Genomic DNA, 23,603 nt, shown 5'->3' with positions numbered 1-23,603 from the left:
TACGGTCAATCTAACCTTCAAACCACTTATTCCATCCTTTTTTATGTTAATTACACAGAACATGCTCGAGTGCATAATCTTCCATGCTTTTTATGGTTTTAACAGCTACAGATTTAGAGGTCAGATCTCTCAAGGACAGGCTGAGACATCAATGCCAAAAAAATATATTATCCACCATGACATGCTGACACTCCTTTGGTTTAGTTAATTTAAGGTTTTGCACTTGTGGTTGATGTATTATACTATTTTGATTTATCTTCAGTGTAGAAAGGTATTCCCAATGAAAGAACAGATGTGCCATAGTAAGGATAATATTTTATATAGTCTGTGTATATGGCACAGGACCGAGGCAATATGTCATGAGCCTTCCCAAGAGTTAAATATTTAAATGCCATATTGCAACATTTGGGAAAGCCCATAAATCTCTCATGAATCCATATGCCACTTTGTCTTTTTTCAGTTCTGGTAATGGGAAACATGATTGAAAATAATATTCCAAAACCAAAATATAAATGAACGAATAAATAAAAATGAATTAATGATGATGATAAATAATTCTCTTGAGTTCTAAGAAAATCTATTTAATTTGTTGTCAAGAATTTAGATAACAAAATATCAACCTCTCTAGTTTATTAAGTGGGCAGAGCTTGTTCGATTTTCAGTTGACTACTTTTTTACTCTCTTGTTTAATGGAACAAGATCACTGCACTGGCTGGCCAATGTACGCTCACCTTTTTGCCATTCAGAGAGGCCAAACTCATGATTATTGATGTACTTAAACCAAAATATTTTAAATTGACTGATTAAATTACAATGTTCTTACAGCTGTCATGAAAGCTAAGGGTGGCTGAATACATTGGACCTGAAAAACACTTACTTCCGCTTCAAGCGTGAGACTGACCTGATTTGTAAAGCCTTGAGTGGCCATTGAGGGAATTACACCTTTCGTGGCTGCTCATTTCAAACATTAAGCGAAGCATAGCATTGTTAAATAGAATTCTTTTTAACACAACAGAAACAGAAATCTTCACAAGAAGCAGTGTAGCAAAAAAGAAGCAGGAGGTATGAACGAAAGACAGGTATACTGTCTGACACCTCACACTACAGGTTCACCCCACAATAATTATTAGTATGGAAAAATAATTTTAACTCAGCACATTCTGCTGTATGGGATTGGATATTCTTCACTGCTAAACGGAACTTCAAAGTTTCTATGAAACTTTCCTCTTTACTTTAACAAAAATGATTTCTTCCATTATAGACATTAACAGCTGCCCTGTGCCCCAGAAAACTGAGTTTGTCACACATCAGTGGTTCGACTTCAAATATCAATGAGTAAGTTAGGACTTTGTACATCACAAGGCTTGTACCCCAGCTGTGCTCGTGAGGAAGATGAGAAAGCTCTTGTTGGTGAGTTAAGTTCTGTTACATAACACGTTTTCTCAATTTGCCTCTTCATACCCACATCTAGGTTTTAATTTAATGAAAAATAATGTTGGGTGTTTTTTTTTTTGTAAAGAATACAATTCATATTTTGAGTGTCTGATATATGTTTAATCAATTAATGTATTCATTTGTCGCACACACACATATACATACAACAAATGAGTTACTGACAGATTTTTAGATGATATTTAGCCCATGCAATATGTTGGAAAATTCTCCCACATCCTATTTCTTGGATGCTGGGAACAAACAGAAGGCTAGATTAGTATCAACTATGATTTTGGCTCACTTTCTCAAGCCCTGTCCAAACAAATCTGCAGTATGATTTGGTAGGGGAATAACACCGGTGACTTAACACCCCCATCAGGGGTGTTATGGCCTACAGGGTGTCATTCCACTGTGATCCCCCCCCCCCTTTCCTGACCAGTAGCTAATGAGGTCAAATGACAAATTACAGTCAATTTAACCCTGGGGCTCAGGACTTCATAGACACAACATATTGCAGAAGGTATTTTAGCTGAATTCCAGGACACCTGTGATGCTACAGATCAAAATAACAATTTCAGCCGGGCATGTGGAGAGTCAGGTAAAAATAGTACAACAGGAGAAGAACAGGTTTTCCTACCTAGTCAATGTGGGTCTGTTTACCTGACATCCTAAGTCACCAGCTGTTTAGGTTCATAGATAGTGCAGATGTTCCTCCTGGGCAAAGATTCATCACTAGGTGGATAAAGTCACTGAAACTGAAACAAGAGTTGAAGCATTTTGAAGAATGCAGATATATTACAGTAAACCTGACATATCTGAATTCCTCCAGAGAAAAGGGGATTGAATTAAATGAGTGTCTTTCTTTATCTTGTAGAAATGTTAATGGCAAGGGGTCAGCTAACTACATTATCATAATGATTTCAACAGTATCAGAATTTTCTATGACAGTATTGATTCGTCCTTTTTTTTTTTACTTAATCCATATAAAGAACAACCACATATTTTCTGATGTAATCTAATGCATCAGTATAAGTTTGTTATGATAGAATACCATTGCTGATCAACAAAAGACAAGGCAACTGGTGTTTTATGCACAGAATTACATTTTATCTAATAATACCAATGTAATATTAGCCTCCTCGAGTCAAGTCTCAAGGAATGCTCGGGAATAAATCTTTTAAATCTGATTAATAGACCTGTTGTTAGCTTTGTGTGAAATTACATTTTGGGTTTTGCCACAGGTTTAAGCTTGTTATATTATATTGTATTCTCTTCCTGATTTTAAAGAGCCAAAGAGAATAAATGATTATCCATGAATATGTGCAGGTAATGAAGTTAGTGATTTCTGAACTGTTCTGAATTTAATTCTACTGAATGACAGCACTAGTGGCAGGCTAAGACGTGCATTGTACTATTAAAAATTGCATAATTTAACCAATTGGCCATTATGACTGAAACACACCTTCTTATTACAAGTTGTAAAATGGCTAAATTTTAGAACATATGAACACATCTCAGAGCAGTGTATTTTACTCAGCATTTGAATATGAAATAAAAGACTTTTACTGCATGTCATTTTAAAACTATAAAATAGTTAAGCAGTTTATGCAAATGTGGTGATCTTACAGTATGTAAAGGAGTGTGTGGAGATTGTGCTCCTTCAGCAATCACACTAATGAAGCCACAAGCACTACAGTTTATGGGCTATTGTGTCAGATTTGTTTTTCTACTTGCTAAAAGTGCAGGGCCAGGATAGGAGCAGTCTTTTTCCAAAAATCCACCCCCCAAATGTTACATAAAACAAGCAGCTCTATAGCTAGCGGTTAAATTGACCGTACATTGTAACTGCACCATGAACTACAAGATGTCTTGAATAAGAAATAACATACTGTTTTTTTTTAATGCCAACTGAAAGCTCAGTGCCTCACTAATAAGGTTAATTTCAGACTCACCAGGCAAGACTCATTAGACTGAGTGTTAAGCACCATCCCGTGTTGGATCAAGACAAAGATACACTGGTATATATACTTGAATATATTGCTCAAAAAATAAAGGGAACACTTAAACAACACAATATAACTCAAAGTCAATCGCACATCTGTGAAATCAAACGGTCCACTTAGGAAGGAACACTGATTCATTTTGACTTGTTTAAAGGACATTACATCAAAGTTGTAGCAGCCTGTGTTTTTCCACTTTACTTTTGAGTATCACTCCAAATCCAGACCTCCATGGGTTTATACATTTGATCTCCATTGATCATTTTTGTATAACTGTGTTGTCAGCAAATTCAACTATGTAAAAAACAAAGTATTTAATAAGAATATTTCATTCATTCAGATCTAGGATGTTATTTTAGCATTCCCTTTTTTGAGCAGTATATATATATATATATATATATATATATACACATACATATATACATATATATATATATACATATATATTGGCATATGTATATATATATATGTATGTGTGTGTTGGTGTATGTGTTAAAGATACAAGATAAGATACATACAATGTAAGATATGTTGTGACATGGATAATAAATTCAGGACACTGTTGGCCTTTCATCATTTATTTCAGTGCAAAACTGTTATAACAGCCATCTTTTAACATCTGTCACATCTGTGCAGTGTGGGACCATGCTTTCCACGCTACCCATTCTTTCATCTGTCACAGCTAACAGCCTCACATTTCATAATGGACTCAACTATTTGGAGACCGTCTTTGCTTCTTCAAGTTTCTCTTCTGTATGCTATAAGATAAATCCCACTGTGAAATATTAAATCTATATTAACTAAATTGAATAGTTAAATCTTGCAGTGTTTCTCTGCAATTAAACACTTTGGATCACCAGAATTTTTCAGGTGTAAAACTAGTCTGTCCAGCAAAAGTTGAAAACCTATTGCTCCTTCTTTTGCTCTGGAATTCACACTAAGTGATTTGGAATCCATTTTTCAGCTTCATAATGCATGTTGTTGTCGTATCATAGTCACCATGATATGGTGTAACCGTGGTACATTGCAATACCTATGTATTTGTAAGACTTATCTACAGCACCGCAAACATGTTGACCATCTCCTTGGTCGTGTTTACTCTGCGAACTGCTACCGAAATCATTCCAATTAGAAATTTAGTTGAGGTCAAAGAAGCACTCAAATAATCTCCAAGGAGTGGCTGCCCCAATTTAAATATAGTGGAATCTGAAATTGTGAATGGCACAACTATTTCTTCAAGATGCTGCCAATGCCTCAGTACAATTCAATCAGATTCCAGGAGTGCTTTTCTAGGCACCATCATTAAATTCATCAGGGCTACTGTTGCATACTGTAGGCCAGATAAGCCTAATTTGAATAATTGCAATATAGCTTTGTAGTTTTATCTCAGAGTTTCCCCATCTGAAGGCTCTGAAGTTGTATGATGACATAACACCACTGTTAATCAATAACAAGCTTTAAGCACAGCATGGTACTTTCGTGAATATACTATTGACAAAATTAAAAGCTTTATCTTTGCAAGGAAAGTGACATTTTAAATTCAGCTTAGTTTTTGTTGTGTTGGTGACATTTTAGAGAAAGCCAAACAATATTGTGGGTTTTGAGCCTTCTGAAAGTTGACTGCACAAAGGCAAAAAAGTAACTGGCTAAGCTTAGGTTCTTGTGTTGAGGGCTAAATCCCTAGTCCATTAAATCACTGTATAACAGATTAGCAAGAGCCTATTAGTTGAAAGGAGTTGTGAGATTCCCCACTCCCACAAGGATTCTCAAAGTAAGCATGGCAGCTGCAAAGTCTGCACTACCTGCTATCAAACCAAATGCTTTTAGAGTGGTCCACACTCTGAGACAGGATGTAATTATGGATAGAACTTTAGAGACAATGAGTGGCCTAAGTCTTTATCTCTGAAATCTCTTAAGGATTTTAGAAAACACACAGAGGAGGAGAGAGACTGAAGGGGACATACAGAAACTAAATATTGTATTCAAGTCTGTAAAGGGCGCAGCATCCAACACCAGTAATAGATTCATTGCTCAAACTTGTCCAGCAAATGCAAACCAGTAAAATTAATAAATACAGACAGTGGGACTGAGTCCAACATTGTCTCTGCTGCCCAAGTTTCTGAAGATGGATATTGTCTGGTGGGTGCCAAGACTATTTTCGGAGCCTGAGTTCATGACTTGTCCCACCCACTGATCAGCTTTGTCATCAGGTGTGAGAGCAACTACACATTGAGTGGATGATCACAGATTCACCCTGACAGCCACACCTCAGAAAAGTAATGGGACTTTGTCACTTTCCTTTGACGGAAAAAAGAGAGGGAGAAAGTAGAAAATGCTGTCTACCTGCTCCCTCCACTGTGTATCTTCATTTCTTCTGACAATTGAACATTCCTCAAAGTGAGAGGGAAATCGGTGGTAAAGTTCACCTTGAGCCGGGTGAGATGTCGTGATGAAATTGGGGTGACCGTCTGAATTGAAATCATCAAAGACATACTTTAGCTAAAGGATATAATTTAAGAATAATAATTAGACAGAACAACTTGAAGGTAACTCATAGGCAGTTGCCTATGTAGGCATTAGATGGGTTATATGCCGTAGAGATGCAGTATCCCCTCAGCCAGGTCATCATCAAGAGTGATCTTGGATACCAATTCCAAAGTGGGACAACAATAAGCCTCCCCTTCAACATGGATGACATCAAGCCGTATGCCAAGAGGCTATACAAGAAGTGTAAAACAGGAGGACACAGACTGGAGAGCATTAGGTCCACTATCAAGGAGGAACACCAAGATCTGTATCTCAGGAAGATGGCTGGCAATGATGACCTGCTGCCTCAAGCAATAGAAGCCCTGTAAGGATGAGCCAGAAGCTCAAGCTTCTTGCATGGCATTTACTTTTGATAACTTGTATGAGGGGCTGAAATCGCCAAAATTTACCAGTGGATAGGAAAGCTGGACTAAAAGACAGCACAGAAGCATTTATCATGGCCGCACAAGAGCAACCCTTGAACTCATGATCGATCAACGCTGGCGTCTAGTCCACCACACCAGAAAAGACCCCAAGTGTAGATTTTGCAAAGATGCCAATGAGGCAATCCTGCTCAACTTGCTCAGGGGTTGGTGTAAGACGCTGGCAGGGCAAGCATACATTTAGCGTCCTTACCAGGTGCCCTGCATGGTACACAAAAAGATCTATACCAAGTACAGGCTATAGGTCCCAGAAGCAAGATGTAAGACAACTCCAAAGGTGATCCAGAATGACTGAGCCTAGATCCTGGCCTAGACTGGACTTTCAGTTCCAGATGGACAGAGTGTGTTGGTGAACCAACTAGACATAATTTTGTTTGACAAGCCTTAATGGTGGATAAAGTGATCCCAAGTGATTGCAATATCAGGCAGAAAGAACACAAAAACCTGGAGAAAGAGGGCCTCAAGGATGAGTTGGATAGGGTGCGTGGTGTAAAGGTAAAAGTGGTTTCAGTGGTGATGAGGAACATTAACCACTAAGACAGAAGAATGGCTCCAGCAGACTCCAAGAAGAACATCTGAGATCTCTGGGATCAGCTAGGACCCTTCAAAGAACCTTCAAGCTCCCTGGCCTCTAGTAGAAGACCTGAGGTTGAAGGAAAAACAATACTGCCCAGATGGGGCAAAAGGGGGATTTCTTTTCTGTGTATATACAATATTTAGCATGTGTTGTGTGTGTTTTGTACAGCATATATGAATCACTTCATTCTTCCCTCCAAATTCAACCTGTGCTAACATTGTAAGTAGTTCACTGTCAAAATATGTGGCTGTAGGTGTGATGGTTTGGGGGAAAAAAAGAAGAAAGAAATGTGATGAAATCTATGTGAGAATGTGTGGATGAGTAGAAGGCGGGGAGATTGACTGATCCAAAACAACTGTGGCCTTGAAAATGGGTTTTTACCACAACTTTTTTTCCTTTATTTTGACCAAATGTTGCAAGAAGAAATAGTTATTTTGAAATCAAAGCAAATTAATGTATAATAGTTTATTAAATTAACATTAATTCAAAAAGATTAATCACTAAAACGGGCACAAAAAATCGACTTGGCCACCTTGGTAAGCAACATCTTTGTTGTTTTGGGAATCATATTTTACAGCAAAGGTGTCTGGAGTTTGACGAAGCCATAATTGCTTTTGAAATACATCAGAATTAGAATTAATTATTCATCATCTTGTCTTACCAAATATTCATTTTGCATGAGATCGCTTCACTTTCACTTAATAGTTTGGCCATTTTTAGGTGCAGAAAGTATTGCTGATGGTAGAGGCTGTAATGAAGTATTCTGGAAACAGCAGGGAGGACCACCAACACATCGGAATGGATTTATCTGCAAATGAACCGCAGGTAGTTAAACAGCACAATTACTGATGTATGGGGCTATTTCAGGACTATAATCAGTTTCATTGACATGTCTAATAAGCTGGATACAAGGATTATAATAACCGTTAATAGATCATTTGCATGATTTGTGTGTGTGTTGTTGGATACACCTCAAGTCAGACGTTCATATTTTCTACACAGCTAGCCAACATTGATCACATGGAAAACAAACAAACATCTAGATAGTCTGAGTTTCTGACAAAACGACCATTAAGACCAACATTTCACTTTTTGAAGATCTTTTCATCATGCAACTGTTTTTTTTTTGTCTCTCTAAAAGCAGGTGGGAATATTGATGTCACATGAAGTACTCTCCCAGTGTTTTAAAATTGAGCATCATCATTGATGAGTATTTTGCAGGGAGTAACCCTCTTGTAAAGACATGCTTGCAACATTTTGACACATTTGTACAAAAAAGAATGTTGATTTCAGACTTGCAGCCCCTTACTGATGTTATTGTTCTCCTTGATATTAAAGAGCAGGAAACACGACGACCCCCCTTGTTTTCATCACTTTTCATATATGCAGGCACGCAAAATCTGCAGGATCTTACTTAAATAGACATCCACGTGCTTCACCAAGGAATGATAATGATTTTATTTGTTTATTTGTGCCAACGCGTTTATTCGGTCAACTTCACGGTGCACGATTTCTGTGTCTGATTACACTAATGAAGGGTCAGCCTTTGACATTTATCTGCATCTTGCCTGTCGGTTCCATCCCGTCGCCTTTTTCTGCTTACCTTTTCATTTTTCGTGGCGCGGCAGATTCACGAGCGGCAATGAATTCTGCGGCGCTTGTGGCGATTCTTACGCATACGCGCACGCACTCACGCACACGTACGCGCCCGCGTCAATAACCTCTGTTCCGCCGCGTTTCCGCGACTGAATTAAGTCGTTTCCCGGATAAGTTTCCCCTGTGCGTGCGTCAAAAGTGCGTGGAGATCGTGCGTGGCGCATTGGCCGGCCGCGGTGTTGATAGGACGGGAAGAGGAGGGAGATCATACATTAACTCCTGCTGGCTGCAAGGACTCTCCTGTTGGCAGGAGCCCGGGCGGAGGGATGCGCTCCGAACCACACTGACATTATTTTCTGAAAAAACAACAAAAACGCAGAATCGGCCAATGAAACCCCAAAGAAAAATACCAACTTAAATCTTTTCATTCGTCGTCTGGGATTTTTTTTATGCACCGCAACAGTACGATGTAACGTTGAAGAGATGAGTGTTGAGCGGTTTCCCCTCCTGAAGGATCCCCTCTCCTGATAAAACACCGGCCAAGCGGACAAAACAAGGCTTTCTATGATATTTTCCAAAACACGATCGCAAAGGTGGAGCGATTAGAGAAGGGCTGATGACGGGACTATTAATCCTTTCAGTGCATCAAAAGCACCAAGAGGTTCTTGAAACGTTTGGATGGAAATCGGGTGAATGTTTAGAACTGTTTTTAGTGTTATATGAAACTGGCGATTAGTTGTTGGCGCACCAAAGAAAGGATTTTTTTTTTTTTTACTATTTTTTTCTGATATATTTTTTTCTCCCTTGAAGATTTTCTTAAGGAATAAATGTTCTTTTTTTACCGAAAGGTTGTAAGGTATGAGCAGTTTCTCAGTACAAATACTCGGAAACTCTTATCTCAATCTTTTTCTCTTTAAGTATTCCCAAATCTAAATGGAAGTATTTGAGTCGGAATCCGTTTGTGAAAGGAACAGACATGGTACATGGACACAGCTTCCATCACGGTAAGTCACCCCCAAGTCAGATCCAGCACCCGGGACAGCTCCCTTTTCTCAACGGCGCACGTATAACCCTGTTACATAATGTTATTTTTATATTTTACTTGGATATTTCATGTCAAAGTCCAATTTCTTGTCTTTTGTAGTATTTCAGAGACAGCAACCTTGGCTCATGATGTGCATTACATTTCATTTAGACAATTTCCGTGCCTTATTCATGTTATTGATTTTCAAAATAAAATTTGAAGTGTATTTAGTTTGATGCACAAGATTACAGAAATTTTGGAATTCTGATTTAATTTTTGGTGCGTCAGTGTTCTGCATTTTATATCTAAATCTATATCTTTGACAGGTCTATAATTGATCATTCCAGGCATTTTGTGCTATAGTGGGGTTCTTTAAGGTTAGACTTGGGGCAGCATCAGCCTGAGCAATGCTGATCCACTGAAGGTGGAATCCAAAACCTGGAATGTGTTCCTTGCTGACTCAATGCTCTTCAGCTGAATTCAAGCTGTCTGACTCAGTGTTCCATCAAAACTGTTTGTCTCCTTGTTTCAGTTGTTGCAAGTCTGCTCATACTTGGGTTGTCTGGGGCAACAAAGAAGGATGCAGCAGGTAATCTCCATCACCACGTGCTGTTATATGAAATTCATTTATTCCAGGGGGATTTATTAATTTATTCATTTCAGTGAAAAACAATTCTGGAGTGAAGCCTGCAGGTCAATGTGGAACGTGGGTGAAAGAACCAGAGGGAGGGCTCTTCACGTCTCCCAATTACCCAAACAAATATCCCCCCAACACAGAGTGTGTTTACATCCTTGAAGGTAAATATTCGTGTTCATATTCATATTCATTCAGTGTATCCTCAGGTTATCCTGCGAGAGAAATCAAACTAATGTATAAGATCTACAGGATTTTTTTTTTTTTTTTTTTTTTTTTTTCTCTTCACAGTAGGACATGCTTTTAGATTTGTCTCAGCATAGAACACATCATTAGGTGAATGAGGAAGTCTGCAGGGTGACTCACCACTGGTGGTTAAGAGATGAATAGACCTCTAGCCAGAATAGTGTGAGAAGTGTGCAACGTGCATGTGGACTTTCTCATAATGAAATATGTTCGATGTTTCCTGGTAAAAGCATGAATAATATTTCCCTCCCAGCTCTGTGCTAAGTAGTCATTATTTTCACTGTATTTTCCAGCACCCCCAAGACAGTGTATTGATCTGCATTTTGAAGAGATCTATTCGATCGAGTCCTCTTGGGAATGTAAATTTGACAACATTGAGGTTCGGGATGGACCTTTTGGCTTCTCCCCGATGCTTGGACGGTACTGCGGTCAGCACAGCCCACCTGATATCAGAAGTAGTGGCCGATATCTGTGGATAAAATTTGTTACAGATGGGGAACTGGAGGCGGTGGGATTTTCAGCTAGTTACAACTTCACTGCAGGTAAGGTTTTGTTTATTTGTTTGTTTATTTGCAGTTTTTTGGTTTATATATTTACTCCCTTACAATCAAATACATACTTTACGGCTCTTACAGCAGAGCTCAAACTGAATAACAGACACCATCCAAGGAACTCTGCCTTGTGGGAGCTTCTTGCAGTTTTATTGATTTTCTGTCTGCACACACTCATTATCTCCACTGGCAATATACTATCATTGGCTGGGACTCTTGTGACCGGCCAGGGCGTTCTGTTTTATTTCAAGAATAATGTGGAATGGTGTCAGCTGTACCAGTATTCAAAGTATAGGGTAAGAAGAAGCTGAGTGAGCATGACAAGTAATCTGTATGGTCAAATAAAATTATAAGCAATCGTTATTCCTTCATCCGCTACTAACAGTATTTATTAAAAACTTTCTCTATTGTTCTGATTCTGAACCGGCTGTTACATGCAGCACATCTACTGTATATCCAGAGGCATGCTGGTTGCTGGCTACAGGATTTGTTTTCAGGCAAAGGAACTCTGGTGAAGAAAGAATAAAGATTTATCTGTAAAGGTTTTGTAAGTATTGTTATTGTGAACTTGGACCGACGATGACTCCCCTTTCCAAGTATATAATAGTGGGTAAATTTAGTCAGCTAAAAAAAACAAGGGAAATGAATGAAGTTATGCATTTTATTCTTGTATTATGCAGCAAGATGTCTTGCTGTAGCACTTGTATGATATTCGTAAAACAGTCAAGGCTTTGCATACACCGTGTAATCTTAAACAAATTAGTGATACACTGTAAAAATAACGTCATTTCATACCATACAGAAAGTAACTGAAAAGGGAAGGAATGCTAATTAATCAAAACAAACATCAGAAAATTATGGTACTTGATGTAAAACGTGAATTGACAGAAATATCAAGATTGTATCGGACTATGTGGTTTTCTGTTGAGATTGCTGTCTACTGAAGCATGAATCTCTCTGGCAGCAATATTATAGACATCAATTGCTCTATCAACTTCGATTTAGGTTTTACTCCAATGAAATTCTCTCGTGGTGTTGTAAATGTGTTATGTCAGCAGCACAGCTCTTCAGGCAGCATAAACATTTACCAGGCCTGAACAAGTGTGTGAGGATGTTTGTTTGGTTTTTGTTAAGTGAGCTACCAGAAAAGGAATTGTGGCAAACTGTGACAAGAGGATTCACATGACTTTGTTAAATTGATGTAAAATATGAAGACAAGAGGTGACCAAACAATAGGTGATAGAACCAAAGGCACAACAGCACTCAAGGAGAAAAGGAAATAGCCACTTAAAGATTTAGTGTGGACGATCACAGCTGATGGCACAGAGGTTCCTTGTAACACTTCCTCCTGACCACAGGGTTTTCAGTCTGTTAATGGCAGCTATTGAAATGCAAAGGGTAAAGGCTTGCTGGGATTCATAAACTTCAGATTGCCTGTTGATTTCAAAATTATGATTATAAGTTCTTGAGTGATTTTGCCAGTTAACAACCTGTCTTAGTCTGTGGTTTTGTATTTCCTTGTGGTTTCCCTACCATGAGACAATGTCGAATGCTACAAAAAACAGCTAACGGTTTGTCAACATGTTGTTTGCTGTTGTATAAGCACATTGGTCTCCTGAAAGTAGGAAAGCACAATCTCCGTTTACAGTAAAATAGAAAATAGTTTACTGAACAAATGCACAGGATGAATCCTCAGTCGTGTAGATGTCAACAAGAAGTTAAAGACAAGCTGTGGACTACTTTAGAAACAGTTCACTTTAAAATCATAATACGGTGTAAAAAAAATACTAGTACTCAGTTTATCTGCAAATATTTTATAACAGTGGCTGAGGGGCATTTGTTTTTAGCTGAAATAAATATATTACAATGTGCTTGAGTTGCAGATGCAAATAAATGTTATTGTGTTGCAACATCTATCACTCAACAAATACATAAAGAATTCACACACAGTTTAACACAATCTGTAGAGGAAAAACAAAACAAATCAATGTACTCTTTAACGATTGGTTATTAGTTATTATTATCATCAGATTTCTTTGTTGGTAATATCCAAGTTTCCACTTTGGTAAAGTTTTTGATATATATTCTTTACTTTTTGATCTTTCTGTTGACTGAAAGATGATGTTGTACGTACAATGAAACATGCTTCCATTGATTGCCGTGACCAGTGCCCCTAAACAAAGACCTGTCTGAGCTGAAATATATTCCTCTGTAAGCATCTTAAAATCGTTTGTCAAGCCATAAATTAATAATTTATCTCATTGTTTTCAGAGAAATTGCCAGCTGGAACCTTTTCTCAAAGGAATCTATATGTCTTGCTACACTACCAAGCTGAACAAATCGATGCTTCTCAACTGAATATAGATGTTGTCCCTGGTTATTTATAGTCATGACTTGGCATGCTGCTTGTACCTTATTTTGATTGGCCAGTTGATAAATTCTGTGCCATCAAACCCTCCCTGAATACCACGTCCTGATCCTGTTAACATTAAGGTCTAGGCACCCATCATCAAAACAGGACAGATGGCTAATGCTATTAATATCCTGCAGGTAGATGACCAGGGCTTTTTCCCCATATACTTGAAAAAAGTGGAGTTCACCATTGTTGCAACAATGCATGTCATTTTCGCTTAGTGAGAACAGAAGCTGAGACAGGGCACATCCCTGTGGGACTCTTGTGTTCAGCAAAAGCAGCCAGATGTTGGTGCCTTTTTTATTACAGTTGCTGTTGTCACTCTTTTTAATTACAGACAAGCTGTCATTGTTGCTTGAATACATTAATCCATAAGATAAAGCTGATGCTTGTATGCATGCCACACAGGTGCTTCTTTAAAAGAGCAGTTGACCCTGATTGTATTCAAAGCTGTTGGAAAAACCCATGAAAAGACTATTGATCGTCAGTTTTGATGTGGCGCTGGTGCCCTTAATCCATGGGAATGTGTGTTGCATCTCCAACACACCCATTAGCAAACAGGAGAATATTAAAGATGCTGCAACTGACAGTTCTTTACACATTTGGTGTTTCACCAATGTTCTAATTAAAGGGGTAAAAGTGACGAGTCATTCAGAGATTTGGCATGGAGAACTTTGGGCACTTGGGATATGTTTTTGGCGCGACCCTTGTCAGGGAAACAGTATAACAATAACAACAAGGGCTCATTTTGGGGGGTTATTTTTGCAATGACTGACGCCAGTATTTCTCAAAACAAATTTGTATTTATACCTACCTATCAAAGTGTCCCATTAAACATTTATCTGATAATTTCAACTTTTGAAAGTTTGCTCTGCTACTACATATGAGCAAAATTATTACTCTTCAAAGCATGCAGTGGTAGATCCAGGATTTCTTTGTTACCTATTCATCGTCTATTCAGACGGCACTGTCATGCATCCTGGATTTATCATGGCGTGTTTGTAAAGAATAAACATCACTGTGTGCAAATTGACTAAAGGCAACACTGGTGATGAAGAAACACATTTGAATGTGTTCTGTTAATTTCTCACTGGAAATGTCCCAATAAGCATTTTAAGAAGTAAAATACTCAAGTTGCCATTAAAATCCAGAAAGCCCACGAAGCATACATCTAAACAGTTATCCATCAGGGATGTGTTTGAAACGCTGTCCAATGGCATATTCTGTTCTCTGCTGATGTTTGACATGTTTAACAGACTAAATAATTTCGCACGTACAATTGGGGATTAACTGAATGACCTCTGTGACCTCTGTATTCTGGGGGCCTGTGCCGAGTGTACCCAGCCCAACAACTCTGATTGGCTCAGTTAAAGCTGGAATTGATCGGGACACCCCCCCCCCCCCCCCCCTCCCCATACACCACCATCTGTGTGCAGGTATTTAATGAATGGATGTAAATGAATGAAATAGTGCTTTATGTCTCTCTCCAAATCTTAAATAGCAAAATGCTATCAGACACTTGATCCTTCAACATGAGGTTTGGGAAAAATTCAATTTGACAGACAGTTCATATCCAAAAATTCACCTTGGGTCCTAATCATTTGTGAGTGAGTGAAGGATATATGGTTGGTGAGTTTTATCTTTAATGACTGGGCTGCGCCAAGAATGAATTACTCTGCAGGGCTGCTTTCATTCCACTTTCCACACTACACTGGGTTGAGAGCAAAGGAGGTGTCTATGTGGCAAGAACAAGAGAGTCTGTACTGACTCTTTAACACCTTTTGGGGAAGAAACTCTTGTTATAAGTAATACATAAGGCATGTGACACATTCCATATCATTTACTTTGCACAATCAATATTTTCTCTGGATAGAGTCCAGTTTGTTTGTTTTTTTCTTTATTTTCTCTGAAAAATTTGAACTTTTCTGGTTTTTCACATTGGGAGGAACTCTATATGACATATGAAAATTATTTAAAAAGATAAAAGTTCAGGATTCATTTGACTTAACACTCAAAAAGGTGATTGTGAAGTGTTTCAAATCTGTAGCTACTGTTAACTGTTAATTCACAGAGGCCTCCTTTGATGAATGACGGAGAGGAAGAGGGCCAACTGAGACGACATGAATCATTGCTTCGTTGCTTTCTCCCTCTAACTCAGTCATAAAAAAATCTCCCTTTCTCCTTCCCCTTCTTTCAATGTCCTTTTAGAGCTGTATGTCATGAAGACTAATGACAAAGGCATTGTAATGAAATCAAAAAGTGGCACCAATGGACACAGATTGTTGCATCCTACAGCATTTTTCTGTTTTCTGTGTCACCTGAAAATTAAAATCCTAGTCATTGCTGCAGGTGGTGATGCTTGTATCATTCAAAGAAGACCCTTGCTTGTGCAAATAAGGCAGTGTTTTGCTCTCATTTTTACCTGGTTTTGCAAAGCTACTCCATACATAGCGGAAACAAGTTGGAAATTTTCCTGCTGGAATTGACAGCAATGATCAGATGAAATTAAGATGAAAATGTAATATGTTTTTGAATCTCCTCTTGTTTCCAATACTGTCCTATGTAGCATCACCTTAAGTCAGCCCATTGACTTGTTAAAACTGACCAGCTAATTAGCGATGATTGATTTTTTTTTTTTCCCCAATGTCTGCCTCCACTGCCTATTCAACATTTTCAATCAGTTCACAACCGTGCTGACTCGTGCCAATATGCACCAGGCCCAGAGATGGCAATTTCCACATTGACCAGTGGTGTTTAAGATTGAAGTGAGTGTGAGATTGACTGCTTGGTGAGCGACACCGATTTTAACGGGTTACCTTTGATTGCTGTGACTGTGTTTTCTGCTTATTAATGAGGAGTGGGCAAAGAAACTGCAGTAGCAGCAGCAGTAGTAGTAGTAGTACTTGTAATAGTAGTAGTGGTAGTGCAGTTGGTGGTAGTAGTAGGGGTAGTAGTTGTTGTTGTGTCACAAAAATACAGAACCGCCCATTACCAGCAGGTTTTTTTGTACCTGTAAAACATGGACACTGCCACTAAATACATTCACCGCTAATAAACATTGTCTTTCTTTTCTAGCTTTTCATAATGTAGTGTCATATCACATTCACAGCAAATGTGCACATAAAACAAAGCCTTTGATTTTAAAAAGGCATCAAAATGGTGAAAGGTGTGCGAACATTTCAGCGCATAGTTTGCACAAAGACACTGTTAAATTTATTGATTTTGATGGTATTGATTATTACAGGAAGGCTTTGACTAAAGTTGTCTCCATCTGGCAAGCTAAAAGTGTGACTTATTTTAATTACCTGCATGAATGAGTGCATCCTTCAGGAGAATCAGAAAATACCAATCCCATGGCAACAGCTTTTTAAAATAGCCTTTTCAGTGAATCACTGAATAGTTCATCCCTATACTAACATGATTGCATTGTATATTCTTTGTTTTATAATGATTGACACAGTTGATGGAAAATATACTTTTCATTTCAGTCCGGTTCTTTTTAATTATGGATGCAATGAATGGATAAAGGGTAAATTTCGCCATAGAAAAAGTGCTGGTAATGACAGTAAATCCATGATATAAAAATCACAGACTAGTTTTGCGGATTCCTGGAAACACCAGTCTTTGCAATCAAGGGTTAATTTAAAATCAAGATAGAAGATGCCATCCAAGCCTATAGTTTACATGCTGCGACAGACACACCTGAAGTGTTTCTATGTCACATAAAACAACGTAACAGCACTGTGCAATAATGTACTTTGTTTTGCCCTTGGTTTAAGAAGTGAGTTGGGATATTCCCATAATCAGCAGTCTGTCAAAAACATTGGATGTTTCATTTGGCTTTTATTCAAAATAAATCCTCTTCTGAGGAAGGCCAACTACAAGATAATATTGATAAAAGAAATGGGTGCAGGAAATAGCAAGCAGAATGGTCCTCTTTTATATATAACTACCCTTATTAAAACGTATGTTATGCCATTTTCCATGGTGCTGTTTAGCAGTGATTGGCTGTGGAAAAGTCTTGGAAAAAATGCCGTTCCGGCAATAGGTTTTTAAAGTGTCAATGAAAACTACAGATGAAGCATAATCTCACAAAATGTGAAATTGAGACAATCATCAGAAGAGTGTAAAAAACTGATTTATTTGGTGCTCTCACCAGCAGGAAATACTAAAGAGGAAAGAACTGAACTCAGACCAGGCAGCCCTGTAAGGGGTAAAAAGAAATGCTCCAATTGTGAGCCAAAGGCAAAAAGTATAAAATAAAAAGGCACAGCATGGTTTTTGTAGGTCTGGAGCTTAAAGTCAGATCCGGATTTCCTCACAGCTCAAGGAGCTGTTGAATCCTCTTGTTCATCATTTTAAATTTCCATAAAAAATGGAAATAAACCCAAGACTTTTGTACATATTGTCTGAGGTATTTTAGTGGTATGCACATTACCAATGCACACTTTTCTTTTGATACCAGCTTTCGAGCAGGGAATAATAACATTATTAACTTTACATACCCTTTGTTCACAAACGTAGGAAATAAACAGAATTTGACAACAATTTAATCCTCTGCATAACCCTGCTGAAACAGTAATAATAATTGTCCATTGCATCTCAGATATCCTAACCAACTCTAAAGAATTAAGTATGGGGTTCATGAATTCTTGTTGAAATCTTCTTGTCTTGGCAACTGGACATGAATTTCAAGTGAAGAAATTCAAGCCAAGTTGCCAAGACAAGAAGATTTCAACTAGAATTCAGCATGACCTGGAGGACTGAAAACCTCCACAGATATGGGGTTCATGCATATTTTATTGTTTCAGTATCAGCTACATATAAGCTGATTAAAATAAAATCATGTTGTTATATATCAGTTGTAGTAATTTATGGCCATGAGGCATTGTGTATGAGTCAAGCTATCAATGTCTATATATCTGATTAATTTCAAATTTATTGTTTGACCCAAGACAACCAGCATCTGAATAAAGTGGTTTGTCAGGTTGTCAGAAGCCATTAAACAAATCAAACAAGGACATCATTAGTGCATGTCAGAAATTCTGGTTTGCTAATTGTCTTTCAAAAAAGCAACATTACGTCACAGTTATTCTTAAAATTCTCTTCTCAAACCACTTCAGGCCTAAATGTCGAGGCTGTCCAAACCTATGAGTCATTACATTCTACTTCGATTCAATCACATCTATATTAAACAGGCAACTGAGGCATTTAAAAGAGGGGAACATAGATTCTAATTAAAGAAAATACATGAATACCGCAGGCCAAGAGACAAACAAACACTTGCAGAATCAAACCTTTAGGATGGCTTTATCCCTTTTTGTTTTTCCAATACACACATTGTCGAGCAATAATTCAATTTGGCAATCGTGGCAACTTCAATGTGTAGCCGTGAATCATGAACTTTGTGCTACTTCTTTGTTTTGTGATGGAAATAGAACAGATGCATAATGAGTGAATTCTGTCCGTGAAGTCATTACAATTCCTACATAAGCCGAGGTCAAGGAAAAAGATGTGACACGCAGCCTTAGAATGATGGAGAGTATAAAGTTGCATGTGTTACTGATAAAGACTGTGTGCATGAGATGAATCTTTTAGTGGTGACTACAATGTTGATGCATGGCAGGTTCAGAGAGTTCTTGTTTCCTTCCTTGATCCACTGTTGTCTCCTCTTTTGAAAATATTGCCTGGCAGTGAGGAAATACCAGTACCATGTATCATATTTATAACAACACCCTTTCTGTGGCTTTTCAATATTTTGCAGTTCTTTTTGTGCAAGGTTGTATGTGATTATGTCTCTTTTGTGGGACTCCCTGTTCAATGTGTCTATATAAAAAGGGTATTGAATAGATCATACCACCGTGTAATGACACTAATGACATTTAGTTAGATACAGTATGTCAAGAAGGGCAGAGTTAGAGGATGGGTCAAGTGTTTTGCAGACAAGGTTTGGAGGACAGGCAAAATAAGCTCTTCAAATAGGGTGCTCTGTTTTGTAAATGGTGAAGAAATGCATTGAGCAGCCTCAGCTGAGTTACCTGCTTATATGGGCCAGCTTACGAGCAACTATTAAGGCTGTCCTCCATGGCTGAGCTGATTTTGTGCTTGACTTGTAATTAAGGATTTAGAAATGGCCCTTTTCTATTAGGTGGACTACTATTTTGATATGGAATTTAAATTCAGATGTTGTGCATATTTGGTAAAATATGTTTTGCTATTTTGGAAACTGGAAAGTTCATGGTCATGTTCACCTGAACTTGTACCCAATATTTATTTCAGATATTGCAAAATCTATTTATTCTAGTGCTATTGTACTGTATATAAAAGATGAGACGGATTAATATAATATCATCGCACCCCAACTTAGAACTACATGGACATATCTTTGGGTTAAAAAGACTCAAATGATATTCAAGGTTGTAACTGGACTAGGATATATATAAAGAGTGCATTACCATTTCAGAGATTTGCAGAAAGTTCAGTTTTTTCCCAATTTCAGATCAGTCTCCAAAGCCATTTGCCCATGGCAAAACTTGACATTTAAATGTTTTGAGCGTTGTATCAAGCATGCTCTCAGATTTTAGTGTCCAGAGACACTGGCAGTCGTCAACCTGGCAGGGAGAAAAGAAAACTTGGCGAATGTACTTTGGCTGCATAGTGTCCAATGTTTGACATACCTGTCCTTCTGGCTTAGTGCTATTCATATGCAGATCAATTTAATTGCGTACAGCATATTGTGAGTATACTATTGGTAACGACGAACTTAGAAAGCGGTTGAAAAGAAATGATAGAGAGCATTCAAGGCGGCCTTGGGCACCGGCTTTACATGTGCTTGTCTTTTATTTTGGTGTAGAAAAGCTTGATGAGTATTTATGTGAATCGTGCCCTCCACTGAGTTGAGGTCTTTTTTTTTTTTTGCTGTTTATTCCACACGGATAGGGCCATTGCTGATTGTATATTGACAATGTAGCATTTTAGCCAAACATTCTGAATCATTTTTAAGATATCTTTTTCTTAATGAAGCTGCGCTTGACCTTTCATGTCTGATGTGCTGCACTGAAATAGCTCTATCTGTATGTCCAATAATTACGTTTTCAGATATCAGCCAACACTGTTATCATGATGGCTGGTCCATGGCTCCATGGACATACATAATGGAGAGTTGAACTGAACTTATGAGATACAGTAATGAGAGAAACCTCTGCAGTACATTTGTGGATTAAGACATCAGTGAAGAATATGGTGGTTTCATCAGCTGGTACCTCAGCAAAATTCCTTTTGGTTGAGGTTATGTGTTCACAAAGGCGAAATTTCACGTGAACCAGTTTGTCATTAAAATTGTGTGAGATCCCTCGCTCTCTGGTTAGTTGTTGTAGTTGGATATTTTGATTTATATGAGCTTTTTGCTGAATTAATGTTTATTCCAAAAATCCCCTGTGTGGATGTAACACATGGTATGTTTCTTTTCTGAAGTTGCTGTTACAGTATTCATTCAAGATGTGAAAAATTAACATTTGAATGGCTTTAGAGGGCTAATTTAACTAGTTGAAAATAATGTGGTAGTGCACAATGCATACTGACAAAAGAATTCTTTGTGGGAGAGGAGAAGATGAAGTTGTACAACCTTGCGCCTATCTCTAAAGCAGCTGAGTGGTGACCAATTTTCAGAAGTAATCAAATTATTGAAACAAAGAGTGTGATACTTCTGAAATGTTTTCCTGGCATAATCTGAGGCTCAAGAAGCCCCTTGTTGTGAAGATGCAACATATACAACTTCAACACTGCATTGCAATGATACTCTTGATGGTCTTTATGTATGTAAAGTGATCATTCAAACATGGACCGACATGAGGTTCAAGAGACGATGATTATATTATCCTATTTTTGGCTAAGAATCCCTTTAAAGTCAAGCGCATCATGAAAAAATATTGTCCACTTTTTATGCATGACTCATTTCCAAACCACTGTCTTCATCATAGGGACATAAATAAATATACCCATGAACCCAGGATTGGTTGGCGGAACCATGATCTCTGCACAGACTGCAAATGGCTGCTCAACTTTGAGATGCCAAAAGGCATTTCACACTTGTTTGTGATACCCTCTGGCCCTGGGCAAACCAATAGACATCAAAATACTGATCCATTCCTCAGGGAATAACAGTGGGTATCTGCATTTCCAGGGGAATGGCAACAAACACTGATATGTCACAGGCCTGATCACACATTGCACCGAAACTCAACAAGTTGTCACTGTCATGAATGTACTAATAAGGCCAAAGTACATTGATTAGTATATATAGGATTAGATTAGCAGCAGCAAGATTTTCTGATTGGGATTTGAACACTTTCTGTGAGATACATCTTCCTTTGGAGGCAGTGTTATTGATTGAACCTTTATCATCAATTATCATTTATCATACCTGATAATGTCAGGAGAATGTTCTGTAATATTAATGATGTGGTATACAGCATAGTTAAATTAAAATATAGAAGAGAATATATAGAAGAAAAAAAACAAATCAATCAAAAAATAAATTAGTTAAGTCTGAGTAAAATAAGTGTCACAGATAAAAGTTTTAAAAATGTACTTGAAAGAGGTCACTGACTAAGTTGACCTGATTTTCTCAGGCAAATTGTTCCAGAGCCTCTGGCTTTCACTGCAAATGCCCTCTAGTTCTCTTCCGGGACTCTGGAACAGACAGAACAGCCCAGCCAGAGGATCTCAAAGTACGTACCATCAGAGGACATAAAGCACAAAGACTTAACAATGATATAACAACGAGAGAGGATATGAATCATCTCTGAGTAGTTAATAGTATTTTAAAATCAATTCTAAATCAAATTGGGATATAAGTCCTTGTAATTATTGCCTTGCCAAGAAAGTCACCAGTAGCCCAGTTTCCCAATCATCGGCTGTAACAGCATAATCCCATCATATTCTCATAAGAACCTCTGCTCTCCTGGTCATTGCTATAGATAGAGAAGTGAGACAGGTTTTAACCAGTGGTGGGCAGTGCATTTCATACCTTCAGTGACTTCAGTGACATCCATCAAAAATTAATACACCTCATAATATGATACTACAACTCAAGAATCCACACAGAATCACACTAACGCATGACACCATCTTAATATAGGCTAGTCGTGCAACACTTAATGTCCAGAGCACTTAAAATAAATAGGCCTGCATTTACCATTTTGAAGTAAGAAACTAGGATCAAGGATACTTGTTACATGTTTGTTCAATAAATGTTTCATATAAGACACCGATAAGATGATAATGAAACAAACTATTCATTGAAAATAAAAGTAAACAGGTTATTTGCATTTGTTTTAGAGACTGTGCAACAGAAAAACAATTTATTGCCATTGTGAGTTAACAAATACAGTGAGCTATTGTTAGCTAACGGATCACCAGATTTAGTTCAGATATTTTATGAAGCATCGCCTTTCAGGCTCTCACAAGTGCTCATCCAGTCACAGTTCTTGTACATGTCAAGTTAAGCGCATGACCTCCTAGCTTGCCTTGAAATTGTAGACTCAAGATCTGATTGGCTATTGCAAATGACTGTGTCCATTCACTTACAGTGCACAGGAGCCTGCTCTGTTTATTCTGAAGGCATCAGGCAGATTTAATAGAACCTGACAACACAAGCTAGCTGAAATATGACTGGATAAGAACTCCAAAAAAAAACTTAATATTACAACACTAGAAGCGGCAATGCCACGCGGATTTAATTTGACGTGAAGAGTCTAGTCTATGGAGAATCATTTTATCACCATTTCATTAAAAATTATAGAGTGAATTATTGTTTGTCTCTATATGTGGCCCTGCGTTCGACAGGCAGCTGGCCAAGGTTTTAACCCACCTCTTGCCCAATGACAATACGAATAGGCTCCAGCATATCTGCGATCCTAAATATAGGATAAGCAGTGGATGGACTCATGGTTTACAAAAATATAATTAGATGTATTTTTCTGAATATGTTTTGGCAAGTAGAGAAGGCCTTGCTGGCCCTGGCAGCCCACCACTCGTTTTAACATGTAGGTTTCAACCATTGTCTGAGTCACTGTAGTGAAAGAGGATGATAATTAAGGATGATGACAAAGTGAGGCAAGATTGTCAATACAACAATGAATGGAAAAAGGAAATTGGA

The 23,603-nt window shown here is 37.9% G+C and overlaps 1 protein-coding gene across 3 annotated transcripts in view; it reads left to right on the top strand.

Annotated features, from left to right (window-relative positions):
* Nucleotides 1–8,569: 8,569 nt before the first annotated feature.
* neto1l (neuropilin (NRP) and tolloid (TLL)-like 1, like) overlaps nucleotides 8,570–23,603 on the top strand; it is a 66,915-nt gene continuing 51,881 nt past the window's right edge. For 2 of the 3 annotated variants that reach the window (XM_086151220.1, XM_086151221.1), the window contains exons 1-4: nucleotides 8,570–9,580; nucleotides 10,133–10,189; nucleotides 10,264–10,398; nucleotides 10,774–11,022. In XM_086151220.1, coding sequence (XP_086007346.1) covers nucleotides 9,553–9,580; nucleotides 10,133–10,189; nucleotides 10,264–10,398; nucleotides 10,774–11,022 — 469 coding nt within the window. In that variant the 5' untranslated portion in view covers nucleotides 8,570–9,552. The remainder of the gene's footprint in view (nucleotides 9,581–10,132; nucleotides 10,190–10,263; nucleotides 10,399–10,773; nucleotides 11,023–23,603) is intronic. The other variant, XM_086151222.1, reaches the window with a different exon arrangement.

This window comes from Fistularia commersonii, chromosome 8, assembly GCF_037954325.1.
Source record: "Fistularia commersonii isolate RoL2024-O1a breed Wild chromosome 8, RoL_Fcom_v1.0, whole genome shotgun sequence".
Taxonomy (NCBI): Eukaryota; Metazoa; Chordata; class Actinopteri; order Syngnathiformes; family Fistulariidae; genus Fistularia; species Fistularia commersonii.
This window is presented reverse-complemented; position numbering and strand designations above follow the sequence as displayed.